Genomic DNA, 15,452 nt, shown 5'->3' on the forward strand with positions numbered 1-15,452 from the left:
ATCAATCCAGAGATTGTTTTGATTCCATTAGAAATGAGGATTCAGAATATCACAAATTGATCGATCAAACAGAGATTCAGCAACTAAAAGAAAGATCGATTCTTTGGGATCCTTCCTTTAGTCAAACGGAACGAACAGAAATAGAATCAGATCGATTCCCGAAATGCCTTTTTGGATCTTCCTCAATGTCCCCGCTATTCACGGAACGTGAGAAGCCGATAAATAATCATCTGCTTCCGGAAGAAATCGAAAAATTTCTTGGGAATCCTACAAGATCAATTCGTTCTTTTTTCTCTGACAAATGGTCAGAACTTCATCTGGGTTCGAATCCTACTGAGAGGTCCACAAGAGATCAGACATTTTTTCAGAAAAAACAAGATGTTTCTTTTGTCCCTTCCAGGCGATCAGAAAATAAAGAAATGGTTGATATATTCAAGATAATTACGTATTTACAAAATACCGTCTCAATTCATCCTATTTCATCAGATCCGGGATGTGATATGGTAGTTCCGAAGGATGAACCGGATATGGACAGTTCCAATAAGATTTCATTCTTGAACAAAAATCCATTTTTGGATTTATTTCATCTATTCTATGACCGGAACAATGGGGGATACACGTTACGCCACGATTTTGAATCAGAAGAGAGATTTCAAGAAATGGCGGATCTATTCACTCTATCAATAACGGAGCCGGATCTGGTGTATCATAGGGGATTTGCCTTTTCTATTGATTCCTACGGATTGGATCAAAAAAAATTATTGAATAGGGTATTCAACTCCAGAGATGAATCGAAAAAGAAATCTTTATTGGTTCTACCTCCTCTTTTTTATGAAGAGAATGAATCTTTTTATCGAAGGATCAGAAAAAACTCGGTCCGGATCTACTGCGGGAATTATTTGGAAGATCCAAAACTCAAAATAGTGGGATTTGCTAGCAACAACATAATGGAGGCAGTCAATAAATATAGATTGATCCGAAATATGATTCAAATCCAATATAACACCTATCGGTACATAAGAAATGTCTCGAACCGATTCTTTTTAATGAATAGATCCGATCGCAACTACGAATATGGAATTCAAAAGGATCAAATAGGAAATGATACTCTGAATCATATAACTATAATGAAATATACGATCAACCAACATTTATCGAATTTGAAAAATAGTCAGAAGAACTGGTTTGATCCTCTTTTTTCTCGAATCGAGAGATCCATCAATCGGGATCCTGATGCCTATAGATACAAATGGTCCAATGGGAACAATAATTTCCAGGAACATTTGGAACATTTCGTTTCTGAACAGGGGAACCGTTTTCAAGTAGTGTTCGATCGATTACGTATTAATCAATATTCGATTGATTGGTCCAAGGCTATCGACAAACAAGATTTGTCTAAATCACTTCGTTTCTTTTTGTCCAAGGCACTTCTCTTTTTGTCTAAGTCACTTCGTTTCTTTTTGTCCAAGACACTTCCTTTTTTCTTTGTGAGTATTGGAAATATCCCCATTCATAGGTCCGAGATCCACATCTATGAATTGAAAGGTACAAACGATCAACTCTGCAATCAGTTGTTAGAATCCATAGTCGAGGGAAACCAATGCTAAAAGAAACCAACATATTTTCCAGATTTCTAAGGTGAAAAGGCTTTGTATGACGTATGTCGATTTCTCAAAATGATGGAACTCTAGTTCAAACGAAGTACTTAATAACTAAAAAATGTTCACACTCATTTCCTTAATTAAGTAATCAACTTTTAAGCAATAAAAACCTATCATCACTGCTTAACTTAGGATGTAGTTAAAATTTAAATAACCGATTGAAGAAAGGTTTGATAAAATCTGTGACAAAAACCAATTGACCTCTAATTACATCTGACCTTTATCCAATGAAAACATGCGAGGAAAGTCAGAGAGAGAAAGAGGGTCTGCTCATAATTCGTCAGGGCAGCACACATAGGGGATAGATTAATCAACAATTCCTCATTATATCAGTGTGGTAACACCAGCGTTTCGGAAACCTGATATGAACCTTGATCTAGGTTCGTATCAGGAGGAGGTTGGAGGTCGAGGCGAGGTAGAAGTTCCCGGGGTAGGAGAGTCAAAACAGGAATGATAGGAGGGTCGAACAGAAGGGGAAGGGATCGACCAGGGAGGAGCCGCCTGATGACGCGGTGAAGGGTTGACGATCGCGGGGACGGGGATCGTCAGAGACTAGAAGAGAACCGAACGCCAAGGGTAGGGATCGGATTGGAGGGGGGCCGGCTGAAGATCCGCTGAGGGTAGGGATCGGATTAGCGGGTAGGGATCCGAACGCCAAGGGTAGGGATCGGATTAGCGGATCGCTGGACGGTCACGGGGACGGGACCGAGACAAGGAGGATCGAGATAGTGAGCCAAGAGGCCGATCTTACCATGAGTCTTGACTGCCCTCCTCAATGGAGGGCTATACCTATTTATAAGGAAAGTAAGCAATCTACCCTAAACATGAAATTACTAAAATGCCCCTAGTGGGCTAAATTCCTAAGATACCCCTTGGGGGTAGAGGATCATATCAAAACCTTTTTCTGATTTCGGTTAACCAACGTTTGGTCTGATTCAAAGAAACCGTTCCACCTTTCTAAAAAGGGACCCATATGTCTTAGAAGAACATAACTCCATATCGTTCTTTAGAAGTAAAAGAAGGCATTTTTTGGATGAAGATAAATTTCAAACTTACAATTTTATCTCCTCCAAAGACAACGTTATACGATTTGCAGATGACCGAAAATACAGAAATTTGTTGTTCCACTAGATCGCTGGTATACCGTGTTTATGGATGATAATACTGAATTTACGTCGTCATGACGAAATAGTTTAACTCTAGGTAAATACATCACCTCTAATCTCCTGCATCTTCATTCAGGAAAGTGGCGGCCTGCAAAGTGAAAAATAACACTGCGTAAGAAATATGTCATCATTTCTTATGAATGTAATCAAAGTTCTTTCTGGAAGTTTAACTTTTACTGCCACCTCGAAAGTAGCGCATGTGCCATATACAGATGCCAACAGGGTACAGAAGAGAGCTACACGTTAAGAGAGTCAATTTGAGTCAGCAAAAACTATCCTTAATTACAAATTATAGTTTTCTCTTCCCCCGCTTTGCAGAATCAGGATCAAGCAGCCTAGGCAGTGGAGTAGGGGCCTGCAAACCCACTGATTCAGGGATATCAAGATCTCCTCTTGAGGCTGACCCGTTCATTGGTCGTTTAGTTTCCAGCACATGAGGTTGATGAATCTTGAACCGGGACTTCTCAATCTGCCAAAAAACTTATAGGCATTGACATCTCTATTTTTGGTTTTGATGTAATTGAAGGATATGCATTGCAAAAAACAATATTATCTCACTATTTTCTGTTGCCACACAACGTGCTAAGGCTTTTGGACGTATGAAGGACAACAGAATATGATAGACGGATGAGACTGAACCGCATTTTGGTGAGTGATCCATTAAAGAGTCTGCAGTTTTGTTCCATTTCCATCCGAAGAGTCAGATGGAACAAAGGATGGTTGTGAACTTGGAGTAAAACACCAGCGCCCAATGATGGAATGGGGCAGGATGCAAGGCGCAATGGTTTTTGTTGTGTTTCTGTTGTGAGGCCAGGACGGACCACTTGATGACTGTAAGGAACGGAGAGGAGGACGTATCGTCATCCGTCGCCTATTATTTATATCATCCGTCATCCAGGAGCCTTACAGCCTGCTATCCTTTTGACGTGACGTTATTATTTAAAAACTTTCGTAACAGCCAAACAATGGAGAATGAACAATTATAAATATAGGGGACAAATAAACTAAATGCCATAAAATTTTCTTAAAATAAAAAGAAAAAGCTGCCACAAAAGTACCAGTTGGAAGTGATCAATGGTGGACTGCGCCTCCGAAAGCCTCCTCTGCAAGTCCTCCTCTTTCTTCCTTTCATATTCCGCATTTTCCATTTCATTTCCTCGTTCCCCGAGCTTCTTATACAAATCTTCATCGTGCAAAAGCAGTTGTCAGTGTAAGACTGGAAATGTTGTTTTGCGATAAGGTTCATATGAAAGCAAAGAGAACATGAGTTCTGGAACCTGTAAGAACTGAAAGAACCCAGATCTGTGTTGGAATATCATAAAGAGTCTTTGCCAAAGTCAAAGAAGATTTAAGAATTTCCCTGGCTTGTCCTGTGTCATGTAATTGAAGAGCCAATGTTCCCAAGATTGTCAAGAACTGAGAAACGAGTTGAATATTTCCTAGCTGCTGATGTGCAATCTTCAGGCCACTGGCAAGCCTTATCCTAAAATGATCCAGTCGAGTTGAAGACAAAATGGTCAAGTTCCAGAAAAAAGCGTAATGACAGCCGTTTTAAAAAAAAATAAAAAAGTATTAAAGAAAAGAAGCAAAACTCGCATTATGTATGCCACACAGAAGCTAAAAGAGGAATTTAAATGTTCAACATAATTCCTACAGCATAAGAATATCCGCAAATTGTTTTGGCAGAAAAATGGTAACAATTATTTCAAAGTTGTTTTCTTTTCCTCCTTTTCCCTTCTTTTTCATATGGGTATCAAATGGCAAGAAGAGACCTTGCTTCCTGCAAATTATGCTGCTTAGTCAGAAGAAGACCATAAACGAAGATAACACAAGTCTTCTCCCGCACTCCAATAAACGAGTCCATGATCCCAAAGACTGGTCCAATTAAATCCAGTGCCTAATGGAAGCCAAAAAATAACAAATGTTCTATCAGAAAAATAAATCGCCAAAAGAAGGGTAATAATATCAAGTGCTATATTCACTCTCTCTGGTGATAACTCACCTGTGAAGAAGACTCAGCATCACCAATGCATATGTAGGATACTGCCGCATACACTTGACACATGGACCTTAACGACTTGCTCTCAGTTAGCTGAGAAAAGAACACGATCTTAGAGATGATCTATTTATGGCAAACCCCTCAACCTTTCTCGAGGCACGATCAACATTAAATTCAAACCTTCGCAGCTTCCAAAAAATGAAATATGGCTTCACTAAAGGAGCCGACTGAGTGTGCATATTGCCCACGAAGCATTTCAATGACACTCTCACAACCCTGTAGAATAGTTGGAAAACGCACAAACCACCTTTTCATCTGTAACAAACCCTGCGTAAGGGATCAAATCAAAAAATTAATAAGGATAACTTAAGATCGGAATTCCAGCTCTGTACTATTCAAATAAAAGAACAATAATAATATCTCAAAATTATTACAGCTTTCATCAGAATCCCACCATTGATTTGAACTGACCTCTCGTGCATCAACGAATTCTGACCGCGTTAGCTCTAGTGCAACTTTATTCTCCAGGAAGTGCATCAAAAGCATCAAATAGAGCCCCGCCATCCAGATTGACGAATGTTCCAAATTAACCTCTGCAAAAGACCAATTTCGAATCCATTATTACACAAACATAAAAAGGAAGATAAATACTACAGAAAACCGGACATCAGAAGGTCAGGTTAAGGTCAATAGTGTCAATCAGCAGTAGTTCTTTTAGAACATTCATACACATAAATATAAATATTAATTGAGTGTAATAAACGTTTGGTACTATATGTAGTAGTCGAATAGGTAATAATTCATTTGGAAAGCACATTTTGGAAAGTAGACGAGTATCAACCAAATATCACAAAATGGGCCCTTAATATCCGACGCAAATGGTACATTGTTGACAATCCATATGGCAAAATTTTTTCAGGGACAGATATTCGATATTGGATAAAATATGAAGAAAATACTACAACAAGAAATAAATATAGAGAGCTGAATAAAACGAAATCAGGTCATGTCTGACTAATTTTCTGGAGGCAGAGCTTTTTTTTTTAAAAAGTTATTTAAGACGGTCACCCGATTTATGGAGGCAGAGCTAAAAAGTAAAATCATTACAAATATGCTGAGGCAAAACTGAATGTAGGCATGTTCAGAAACCAAAACTAAAGGTAGGCAGCGAAAAAAATCAATTTCCCTTTCTTTCGGAAAGAATTGGACATTCTGTCCTAAGACGCACAAAAGGAAAAAGAAAGATAAATTTTGAGCTGCTACAGAACATAAACTAAGCTAAATATTTATACTGCTCAAATGAAATTTTGAGGCTCACCAATCATCTCATCGTTGATACCAAGCTTCATCAGCTCTCCTGGAAAAGGTTTTTAAGGTCAGGATACTAACTGTGACTATGGACAGAGTTTCAGAGAAGGCTGATCATCCTCTCCGCCAAGGTTACAGGAGAAAACCTAGAAGCCCAAATCGACTAGTATAACAACTTAAGCATGACTTGGTACATAGTCTCTTAGAAGAATTTGACAACACCAGCAGAAGAAAATCCATATTGCTCTAATTTTAAATAAATCTTTTTTATTTAAGCATACCTTGTATTAGACATAGACCTGATTGGATTCTGCGGCCACACTCCTTGAAAACCCCTTTCGGGCGCCCCATCATGGCCACCATGAGATCAATCAACGCAAAAACAGCATTTCTGGGAAGCCATTCCCCGTTTATCAGTGGAGCAAGCAGAAGCTTATCTTCAAAAGAACTTGCACTAGTAGAATTTAAATTAGAAATTGCATTTAGTTGTTCATGAAGCTGATTTTTTCGCAGAGATAGTGCAGACTTCTCCTTGCTCGCGAGGTCAGACCTCAAGAGACTGTGACCCACAATATTGAGCTCTGTCTTAAGTTTGTTAAAACGTTCAGTGCGTAGCAGCTCATTCTTCATTGCTGCATCAAGCCTTTCAACATGTTGAGAGGCGCTCTTGTAATCGCAAACTCTGAGAAGATAAAACGTCTGAAGTAGCTCAGTGTAAAAGAACAGGCCATGGCATCGCTGTCTCTATAACAGAAGACAAAAATACCAGAGTTAAATGGATGAAAATCGCTCCAACGTTTCTTCATGGAATACAGAATCCAGAGAAAACAGGGAAAGACAATGAAAAACTAGGTTTTCATGTAAAAAAAAGGCCGCCCGACACAACACCTCTAGGAATAGATTTGAAAAATATGGAAGTTCCGAGAAGAACCTCAAAACGAGGAGCATGACCCTCTCTGAATACATAAGAATGGGCATTTCAGGACTGAGGGGGATATTTTTCTGTATGCTCCTCTAGAACTACTTTTTATCTGACCTGAGAGAGTGTTTTCATTTAACGTACAGAACTATGTTCTTCGTAAGTTCTTGTTAAGTTATCAGGAAGGACTACAGTCACAAGTTACTATGAATCAAGCAATTTGGCTCCAAAGTACAAAATAGTTACCGGGTATAACAGATTCTAAACTTGAATTCACTCAATACTATTGAAGGCGTGTCTTCTCATTGAATAGAACTAGATGGATGCAAGCTAGAAGACCAGATCGAAAAAATTAATGATATAAAAATGTCAAATGTCAAGGAAAAAAAGCGGAAAACATGTGGAAAGAAGGAAGAGATAAAGAAGAAAAGAATTTATATGGAATGAGGAAAGAAAATATATATATTTTTATGGAAAGAAAACCTGGTGAAAGAGGGAATTTCTGTCGGTCATCTTTAACAGAAACTTCAAGCTACCACTTCAACGTACTTATCAGGACTCGTTGCTTTTTTGCGAACGCTCTTACCCAGAAGTTAATCAAACGGGAGTCTTACGGTAAAGCAAATTGGTTAGTCTTCCTTAATAGAAGGAAAAAAAAAAGCATTTAGAAAACAAATATTCTAACAATAATATACAAGATTTTGGGTATATTTTTGAACTCCGAAAACAGTAGAAATGTTAGAGATATTATATAGTGATTTTTTCCTACCATGAGAAATTACGACCATTGATACCCATTATGTCTATAAACGAATCGATCAAGAAGAAAAGAAAACGACAGCGACCACCACCGAGAAATCACTCCTGACTTTGCCGATAAAGGAAAATATAAAAATCTTTAGACAGTTGACGGACACATCTAAAAAAATTATTTCGATCCGCCCAGAATCACCGCAAAGAAAAACTCAGAAAAATGTTCCTGCTAGTTTATAAGGCAAGGAAAATACTTGGTCAGGTCGAATGGATTCCCAAACTTCACTGCACCTCAGGACTGCTCCCTGAACCAGACTTGAATCTTGACATTGGAAGAGATGCACGTGTAGCATCGAGGTAGCAAAAAACATCTGTGTGAAAATGGTATCCAAACTCAACAGAAATTATGGAAAAAAAACGTAAACAATGTACCAATTCACTGCAGTCGGCCACGCGAAGACGAGACAGACCTGTAGCTCGGGAAAGCACATCCGTGCCGCAGTCGCAAACCCATCTTCTAAACTTAACAGAGATCCATGGTAGTCCCCTTCAATCGCCAGGGCATTCGCTAGCTGAGAAGAGAAATTACAAAGCCACAAATTCGCTTCCCAGCCGCCATCTCCAAAAGAACGGACGAGATCGAGCGCTCGATGGAGAATGAGCTTCTGATGAGGAAGAGCGCCGATGAGATGGTAACAGTGACCGAGGAGGCTATGAGCGCGGCACTTGAGCTCGAAGCAGGAAGGAATCGACTTGAGCAGCAAATGGGCGCGCTCAAGATGAGATTTTGCGTGGTTGAGATTGTGGGTATGATCCAGTAGAATCTGAGCAACTCGGAGCCGAGTTTTGACTTCCACCATCGGGAGAAACAAGATTTGGCTCTGGCAAATTGCTTCTAGGCATTTCACTGCCTTCCCAATCTCTCCGCGCTTCTCGTGCACGTCTGCCAGTCCCCATAGCCCTTCGGCCACCGCCTCCATTAACCAAATCCCCTTTTCAGAACCCTAAAAAATTGAATTTTTCCTCTGCGATTTCTCTGTGCGAGAGCTGAATTGAGGCTAGAAAACCGCGGAAATTCCATAGCGAGAGAGATCGAGGGAAACGAGAACCTGCTCGGGAATCAACTCTTCTTCCTGCTCCATTGCTGAATACAAAACCGAGACGAACTCCTGGGCCGCAACGACTTGAATATACTGCTTTGTTCTTGCTGGGGCCACTTTGTTGACCGTGGACTGTTCGTCGTCCTGATGACGACTTTGATTCGTCATCGCCTGCAACAGATTTCTAACGATGACGAGCTGCGGATGAGAATGAAGATCTTCGTCATCGTCCGGCTACCCACTCTGTGGCATGGCTGGTAGACGGGACGGGGCTGTCCAGAACGGAACGGGCAATTGAATGTAGACAGTAGGGATGGTCCATTTTGTGCAGTGAGTGGTTTCACTTCAGGTAGCAAGTGGAGCATCTGTCTCGTTCACTACGCAGACCTTCGGGGATGGTTTGTTTGTCATCTGCCCCGAAAGGTTCCCTCGCTGACCCGCGAGGCTATGAGGGCAAATCTAGAGTAGACTAGCCCTGAAAGGTTCACTACCGGTTTGGTCTGGCTGACCAGAGGAAGGTTCCCTCAGACGACCCAACAAGGTGAAATTACACTTGTGACATGTCGGTTGGTGACATTGAGAAGAGAGACATTCTCGGCATAATCACATTGAATGTCATAAAAAAAAACAGTCTTTTGTTGACAAGTAGAGAGAACTTGTCTGCATGAAAAGAATATTGCAACTGCATGAAAAGAATACATTTGTTTGCCATTTTGAAGGCGCTAAACAACAAATCAAGCCATTTTTATCATCAAAGAAATAACGAGACATTTAGATAGTGTCACATAAATTATCAGAGATGCAACCCTTTTTCAAGTTGGAGTTATCATCTTGATCGATAACATAAGCCATTGGCATCTCAATGTAAAAGCCTAAATTCGTCTACATTGTTTGTACGTCATAAAGATGTAGATGAGCAAGTATGCATCAATTCTCACTTGCAACCAGCAATTCACCATTGGCACTGTCATTGACCCCTCCAGGAAGCAACGTTTAATCAAACCGGACTACCAAACTGAAGTCAAATCTTATGTCGTAGACCATTACATGTGTTTGGCATCAACATAGATGACAACATTGTTGGACAGTGCCCATCTAGAGGTTTTCACATTTTTAAAATGAAGTACTTCGACGCATTGTTGCGTGAGGCCGAGCATACACCCATCATAGATCTACGTCAGCTGACCTCCAATCAAGTGAGCAGAACCAGGTTACAGGTGGAAGATAACACAAACCCTTCTGCTTGGAGTCTGACACTAGTGCACTCTTAGAGTTATTCTTCCCCTTGGTCACGATATCAACACCTACAAGCACTCCAGCTAGGTAGTAGAAAGCATTGAATGGGGTTCAGCCGTCCTGATACCGGAATCGAATTACGGTATAGGCATGGATGCTGTACAGGATATCAAAAATCAAATTTTTGGTATCCGATTTTTCCGATATTGGCATATCGGATATCGGTTGCTATAGTAACGATATCCAATATTGGTATCCATCTCGATGTCGTCATCCGCCTCCGTCTCTAGAGGAGGATGCCGATATCGGATATCGGATGTGGATATTGGATTTTGATATCCAACTTAGAGAGGATATATAAAAATATAATTAATCCATCATTGTGCAGCTGTTTGAATGGATCAACGTGCACATGGGCCAGTCAGAGAGATCTTTGATTTATGAAGTGGATCTTTTAATATATAAAGCTGAATCTTTTTTTCTTCCATATGGGATAACAGGATTTGGAGTTTAACAGCAAACTCTGAATCATTTTATCCCATATGGAAGAAAATAGAACTTTTTAGTTGTATTTATTAAGCGAGGAAGTAATGTATATTAAATATATTACATATATAACAGCCTTAATATATAGTTGCTATTTAGTTAAAATATCATTATATGAGTTAAAGTGTACTGCGATGACAATACTCAAACCATCGTATGCGATGATAAATATCAATTTTAATGTCAAAACCGGAAATCGATATCCAGTTACCAGTTCTGATATCTGGATATCGAAATCCGATATCCAGTGTCTGATACACATTTTGTCCTTACCCCTCCGATATACGTCTTAGATATCCGTCTAGACCTACAGGACAGATATCAACTGATATCCAATATCAGACACGTCCTGGTTTTTTTCTGGATATCGGATATCGGACGTATATCGGTTGGATAATCACTAGCATTGAACTACTAATGACATCAGATTATTGGTGAGAACCCTTCTGCTTGGAATCAATGATGATACTGAGTAGAAGGACGAGGAGTATGTTGAACTTATAAAATGTTGTTTACATGTAATGCATAATGTATACAATCATTTCTTGATTGATGGATGGTTTCACAAAAAACCACTTTAGTTGTTTTTTCAAGAAGGTATACCAATTTGTTGGATCATCTTTTGAGTATCAATGGAAGTATAACAATTACTTTAATTCATCGCACACCATCATATTACTCTTAAATTGCATCAATTTATAAAATTATATTGAATATATTTCATTCATTGAAATTTTTTGTTAAAATATATAATATCTACATTGAAATAAATGTCTTTAGATTTTAAGAACATAAAGTACTACTAATTCTTTAATCTTCACCAAACTCCATAATTTTATGTGTGCCTTCTTTCAAAGGAAGGTGTGACAATGACTTTAATTCACCAGACAGCATATCAAAATATAAATTGCATCAATTTTTAAAAAGTAAAATATATTTCAGCTACTAAAATATTAATTTTTTATTGATGTCATTTTAAAGAATTATTCTGCACCCAATATCTAAAATTAATAGATGTCTTGGTCATTTTCATAACATAAGATCAGTTCAATTTCCTAAAATTCACCTGGATGACAGAACTTTCTTTTGACCATCTTTTGATTACTAAAAGACTATGTAACGCCAAATTTAGCTTATCCTACACTATAGCGGAATGCATATTTGTGCATTTATATTGCATATTTTAATTGCAGGAATTTCAAATTATATATTGGCTAGATGTCTTTCATTAGAATTCATAGAATTTCTTTTAAATATTTTTTGAAGCATGTCTACCTATATTTATGAGGTAATTGCTGTACATGTTTATAAGTATATAGTAAATGTCATGAAACTATTTTTTTATTATTCATGTATATCGAACATTTGATATAAACAAAATATTAATTAGTATCTATTTTTTTAAAATTACTTTGCTGTAGTTATACATTAAAAGATTCTCTATAAGAATTTACATTTGCAGACAAAACATTATTTAATCAATTTGCCACTTTCCACAGTTTTTGTGCATACCATATGGATTTCTATCCCATAACCACTCTTGATGCCTAATAAGGGGTCTGGGCCAGTTTGGGGCAAAATTTTGCTTTGCACTGTGTGGCCATCCCCTGAGGACGGTTGTAAACCTAGAGAAAATACCATCACTGGATGACGGAACAGGCAGCAAAAGGAATGGAAAGCATGAACGCTTCCATTCCCAGTCCGAGGTCAGGACAGATGACGAATTGGAACAGATGACATGGTGGCAAAAAGGAACAAACAAATTAGTGACACGTGACGAAGAAGCTTTAACTGGGATTCCTCCGATTCCTATCAATTTTGGAGGCTACAAAGATCCTCCAATTTCTATCGAATTTAATACACTTGCAACTTTAGTTCCAGATTGTCCGGGACGTGGACGATGGACGGTTTTTTCGTCCGAGTGGGGTTCGTATCGGGACAAATTTCTGTCCCGGTTTTTGTCCAACCCTTGAGGATTGAAAAGTATTTTTTCATTCTGGGATGAAAAAACCGTCCTGTCCGGGTCCCTGCACTATACTTGCAACTTGGGTCCATCTCTTATCCTTCACGTCAACGTCATCCTTCACGTCATCCAAGTTATTAACACTATTACTGAGCGCGCCACACATTATAAGTTAGTAACTCCTTAGTTGCGGGCACCGGCGGCGCCGCCAGCTCCGGTATAAGACAATTTGCAGTGGGCAATAGCGGAATCGACCGAGTCGTTCCGCTCAAAGACGATTTTGGCGTTGGTCCATCGCTTGCTCCTCGCCGCGAAGTCCACGGCATGAAGAATAGTGTTGACAACGACGTCGTCGTCCACCTCAACGTCAACAGTGCCGGCAGGGCGGCGGCTGTGAACAGGTCTCTTCTTACCCAGTTGCAGGCAACCGAGAAATCTCCCCTTCGTCGTCCCCTTCCTTCCGCTGCTGCTCGCAGAGAAGAGCAGTTTCTTTCTCGCTACGGCGCCGAAGGAAGAACGAAGCTTCTCCGACCAGGAAAACCTAACCAAGAACTTCTCCGTCTTCTTCAGCTGATCCTCGCTTCTGCAGTCAAAAAAAGATAATTCATGAACTTAAGGAAACGAAAAGATAATTCATGAATTTTAAGAGCCAACGTTGAGGTTTTGAATACCAAGCACAACTCGCTTGCAATAAGCTATTGCTTATAGCAAGTTTTATGTGGACGAGTAGCACCCTTCCGATAAGCTATAGTTTCAATTTTTTTACATGGTATCAGAATCCAGGTCGAGGTTAAAGACAAAACCTGGTTAGAGTGCTTATACCAAGTTTCAAGTGGAAGAGTAGGACTCTTCCTATAAGCTATACCAGGTCGAGGTTGAAGATACAACATGGTATCACAGCCTAGAAAAAGAAGCGGTCTTGCTGTAAGCTATAGGTTTTAACACAGCGGTAGGCACATTCCTAAAAGCTATAGGTTCAATCTTTACATGTTATCAGAACCCAGGCCAAGATTGAAGACAAAACCTGGCGATAGCAGTTTAAGATATACCAAGCAAAGCCTAAGATAATCGTTTGAGTAGCTCTTGTTAAGGGACAATTATTTAAGAGGAGAAGTTGAGAGATAGCATGGTATTAGTACCCGATCTCCGTCGAGACATGGCGATGATTAGCTTTGCCAGGGGACGAAGGCTTCACGATCGCCGAGGAATTGGGAGCGGCGGTGGAGGGGGAGAAGGCCATTTGGAACTGATAATCTTCTCTGTTGATCGTTTTCTCCAGGTTCAAGTCGAAGAAGGACTCCTCGTCGTCATCAACGAAAAATCTGAACCCAGACTCCGTTTCCTCGGCGCGCAGAGAGAGGCTTGTCCTGGGAAGCGTCTGGACACCGTTGACCTCCATTCTTCTGCGTGGAGATGAGGCGGAGAGAGGAGACGGCAGGAGTTTAATAGACTAACTTCTTCCAGAAGTCGAGAAGAGGACAAATCGAGGAAAAAAATGTGGACGTTGGTTCGAAGCTCGGAAGAGACGGATGAGTGATGGGTGTTCATTTAGAGATGTTTTTTGAGGTGATGGCGATATCTGGAGATGGATCTTGCGATCATGCGCGCTGTGGACGGCCCCGATTTGCTGACTTTGATGGCTTTCTTTTTCGACTGTTTTGAGGCAAGTACGCAATGCCTTTGCTTACGCCGTTAGATTGATTAAGCGCACGCTTGACAAGGACAAAGCTTCTGCATGTGACCATAATACGGAGACTTTGATTTATTTTTCATACAATTTTAGAATCAGTGAGTTCACCGCACCTTCGTTAATAATATGATTCTGCTACGATATTCTGTTAAGCTTTCGCAGACTGTTATTTCTATGCCACAGGGATGTTGCATCATTTGACGTGATTTAAAAGACTTTGGTGGATCTGGGAATTAATTTGCATCTGTCCTTATATTCGATTTATGAAATAACTTTGATGAATTCTTGAGTTATTTCTTTTAAGAAAGTGATATGACGTCAATTAGATATTAATAATTTCTGAATTTAATAGCACTTGCGTGTTAACTTCTATTTCTAGTCACGTCTCCGTAATACGTTTAAATAAAGTACGCCAAATGATGCGCCGGCATACGAATATACAAAAGGAGAATCTTATCACTGGTGAAGGAAAGAGGGTGCCTTGAAAATAAAGGGTTAATAGCACGGTACATCCCAAACTATGTCCAAAGTCTGCAAGTTAACCTTAGCTTTTTTTTGGCACGGTATATCCCAAACTCACTAAGTAGTCTGCGATATATGCCGGTGATGACGTGGAGTCCATCGTGGCTGCCAGGTGGATCTCCGGCCAGATTTTTACCTGGCGGAACCCACCTGGCCGCCACGCTGGATTCCACGTCATCACCGTGATATGTCTACCTGCCAAGAGAGAGAGAGAGTTCTAGAGAGAAGGAGAGAGAGAGGTTCTAGAGAGAGAAAGAGAGGTGTTCTAGAGAGAGAGGCGTTGTTCTCTAGAACACCTCTCTTTCTCTCTCTAGAACCTGCCAAGGGTTTTCTGATAAGAGAGAGAGGCATTCTAGAGAGAGAGGAGATAGAGGCGTGCTAGAGAGAGGGGGAGAGAGAGGTTCTAGAGAGAGAAAGAGAGGTGTTCTAGAGAGAGAGGCGTTGCTCTCTAGACACCTCTCTTTCTCTCTCTAGAACCTCTCTCCTTCTCTCTCTCTAGCATGCCTCTCTCTCCCTCTCTCTCTCTAGAATGCCTCTCTCTCTCTTTAAGTTAAACCCTTGGCAGGTAGACATATCACGGTGATGACGT

General features: G+C 40.0%; 2 protein-coding genes across 4 annotated transcripts; both read right to left on the reverse strand.

Moving 5' to 3' along the window:
- Positions 1-2,719: 2,719 nt before the first annotated feature.
- LOC144707535 (Tetratricopeptide repeat (TPR)-like superfamily protein) lies at positions 2,720-8,987 on the reverse strand. Of its 3 annotated transcripts, none has more exons than XM_078580700.1 (12): positions 8,277-8,987; positions 8,061-8,177; positions 6,416-6,878; positions 6,145-6,183; positions 5,298-5,419; positions 5,007-5,153; positions 4,830-4,919; positions 4,600-4,724; positions 4,105-4,310; positions 3,886-4,010; positions 3,011-3,296; positions 2,720-2,915 (listed from the first exon to the last, which is right to left on the reverse strand). In XM_078580700.1, the coding sequence occupies exons 1-11, from the start codon at positions 8,784-8,786 to the stop codon at positions 3,117-3,119; spliced, it is 2,124 nt and encodes a 707-aa protein (XP_078436826.1). In that variant the 5' UTR covers positions 8,787-8,987; the 3' UTR covers positions 2,720-2,915; positions 3,011-3,116. The 3 variants fall into 3 exon arrangements, with proteins under 3 accessions (XP_078436826.1, XP_078436835.1, XP_078436815.1); XM_078580709.1 differs by having other exon boundaries at positions 3,008-3,296; XM_078580689.1 differs by having other exon boundaries at positions 2,999-3,296.
- A 3,736-nt stretch (positions 8,988-12,723) lies between these two features.
- On the reverse strand, positions 12,724-14,153 carry LOC144707561 (uncharacterized). The gene is made up of 2 exons (XM_078580741.1): positions 13,791-14,153; positions 12,724-13,234 (listed from the first exon to the last, which is right to left on the reverse strand). The coding sequence occupies exons 1-2, from the start codon at positions 14,048-14,050 to the stop codon at positions 12,835-12,837; spliced, it is 660 nt and encodes a 219-aa protein (XP_078436867.1). The 5' UTR covers positions 14,051-14,153; the 3' UTR covers positions 12,724-12,834.
- Between the last annotated feature and the right edge of the window lie 1,299 nt (positions 14,154-15,452).

The sequence above is a fragment of the Wolffia australiana genome, chromosome 1 (assembly GCF_029677425.1).
Source record: "Wolffia australiana isolate 7733 chromosome 1, ASM2967742v1".
NCBI lineage: Eukaryota > Viridiplantae > Streptophyta > Magnoliopsida > Alismatales > Araceae > Wolffia > Wolffia australiana.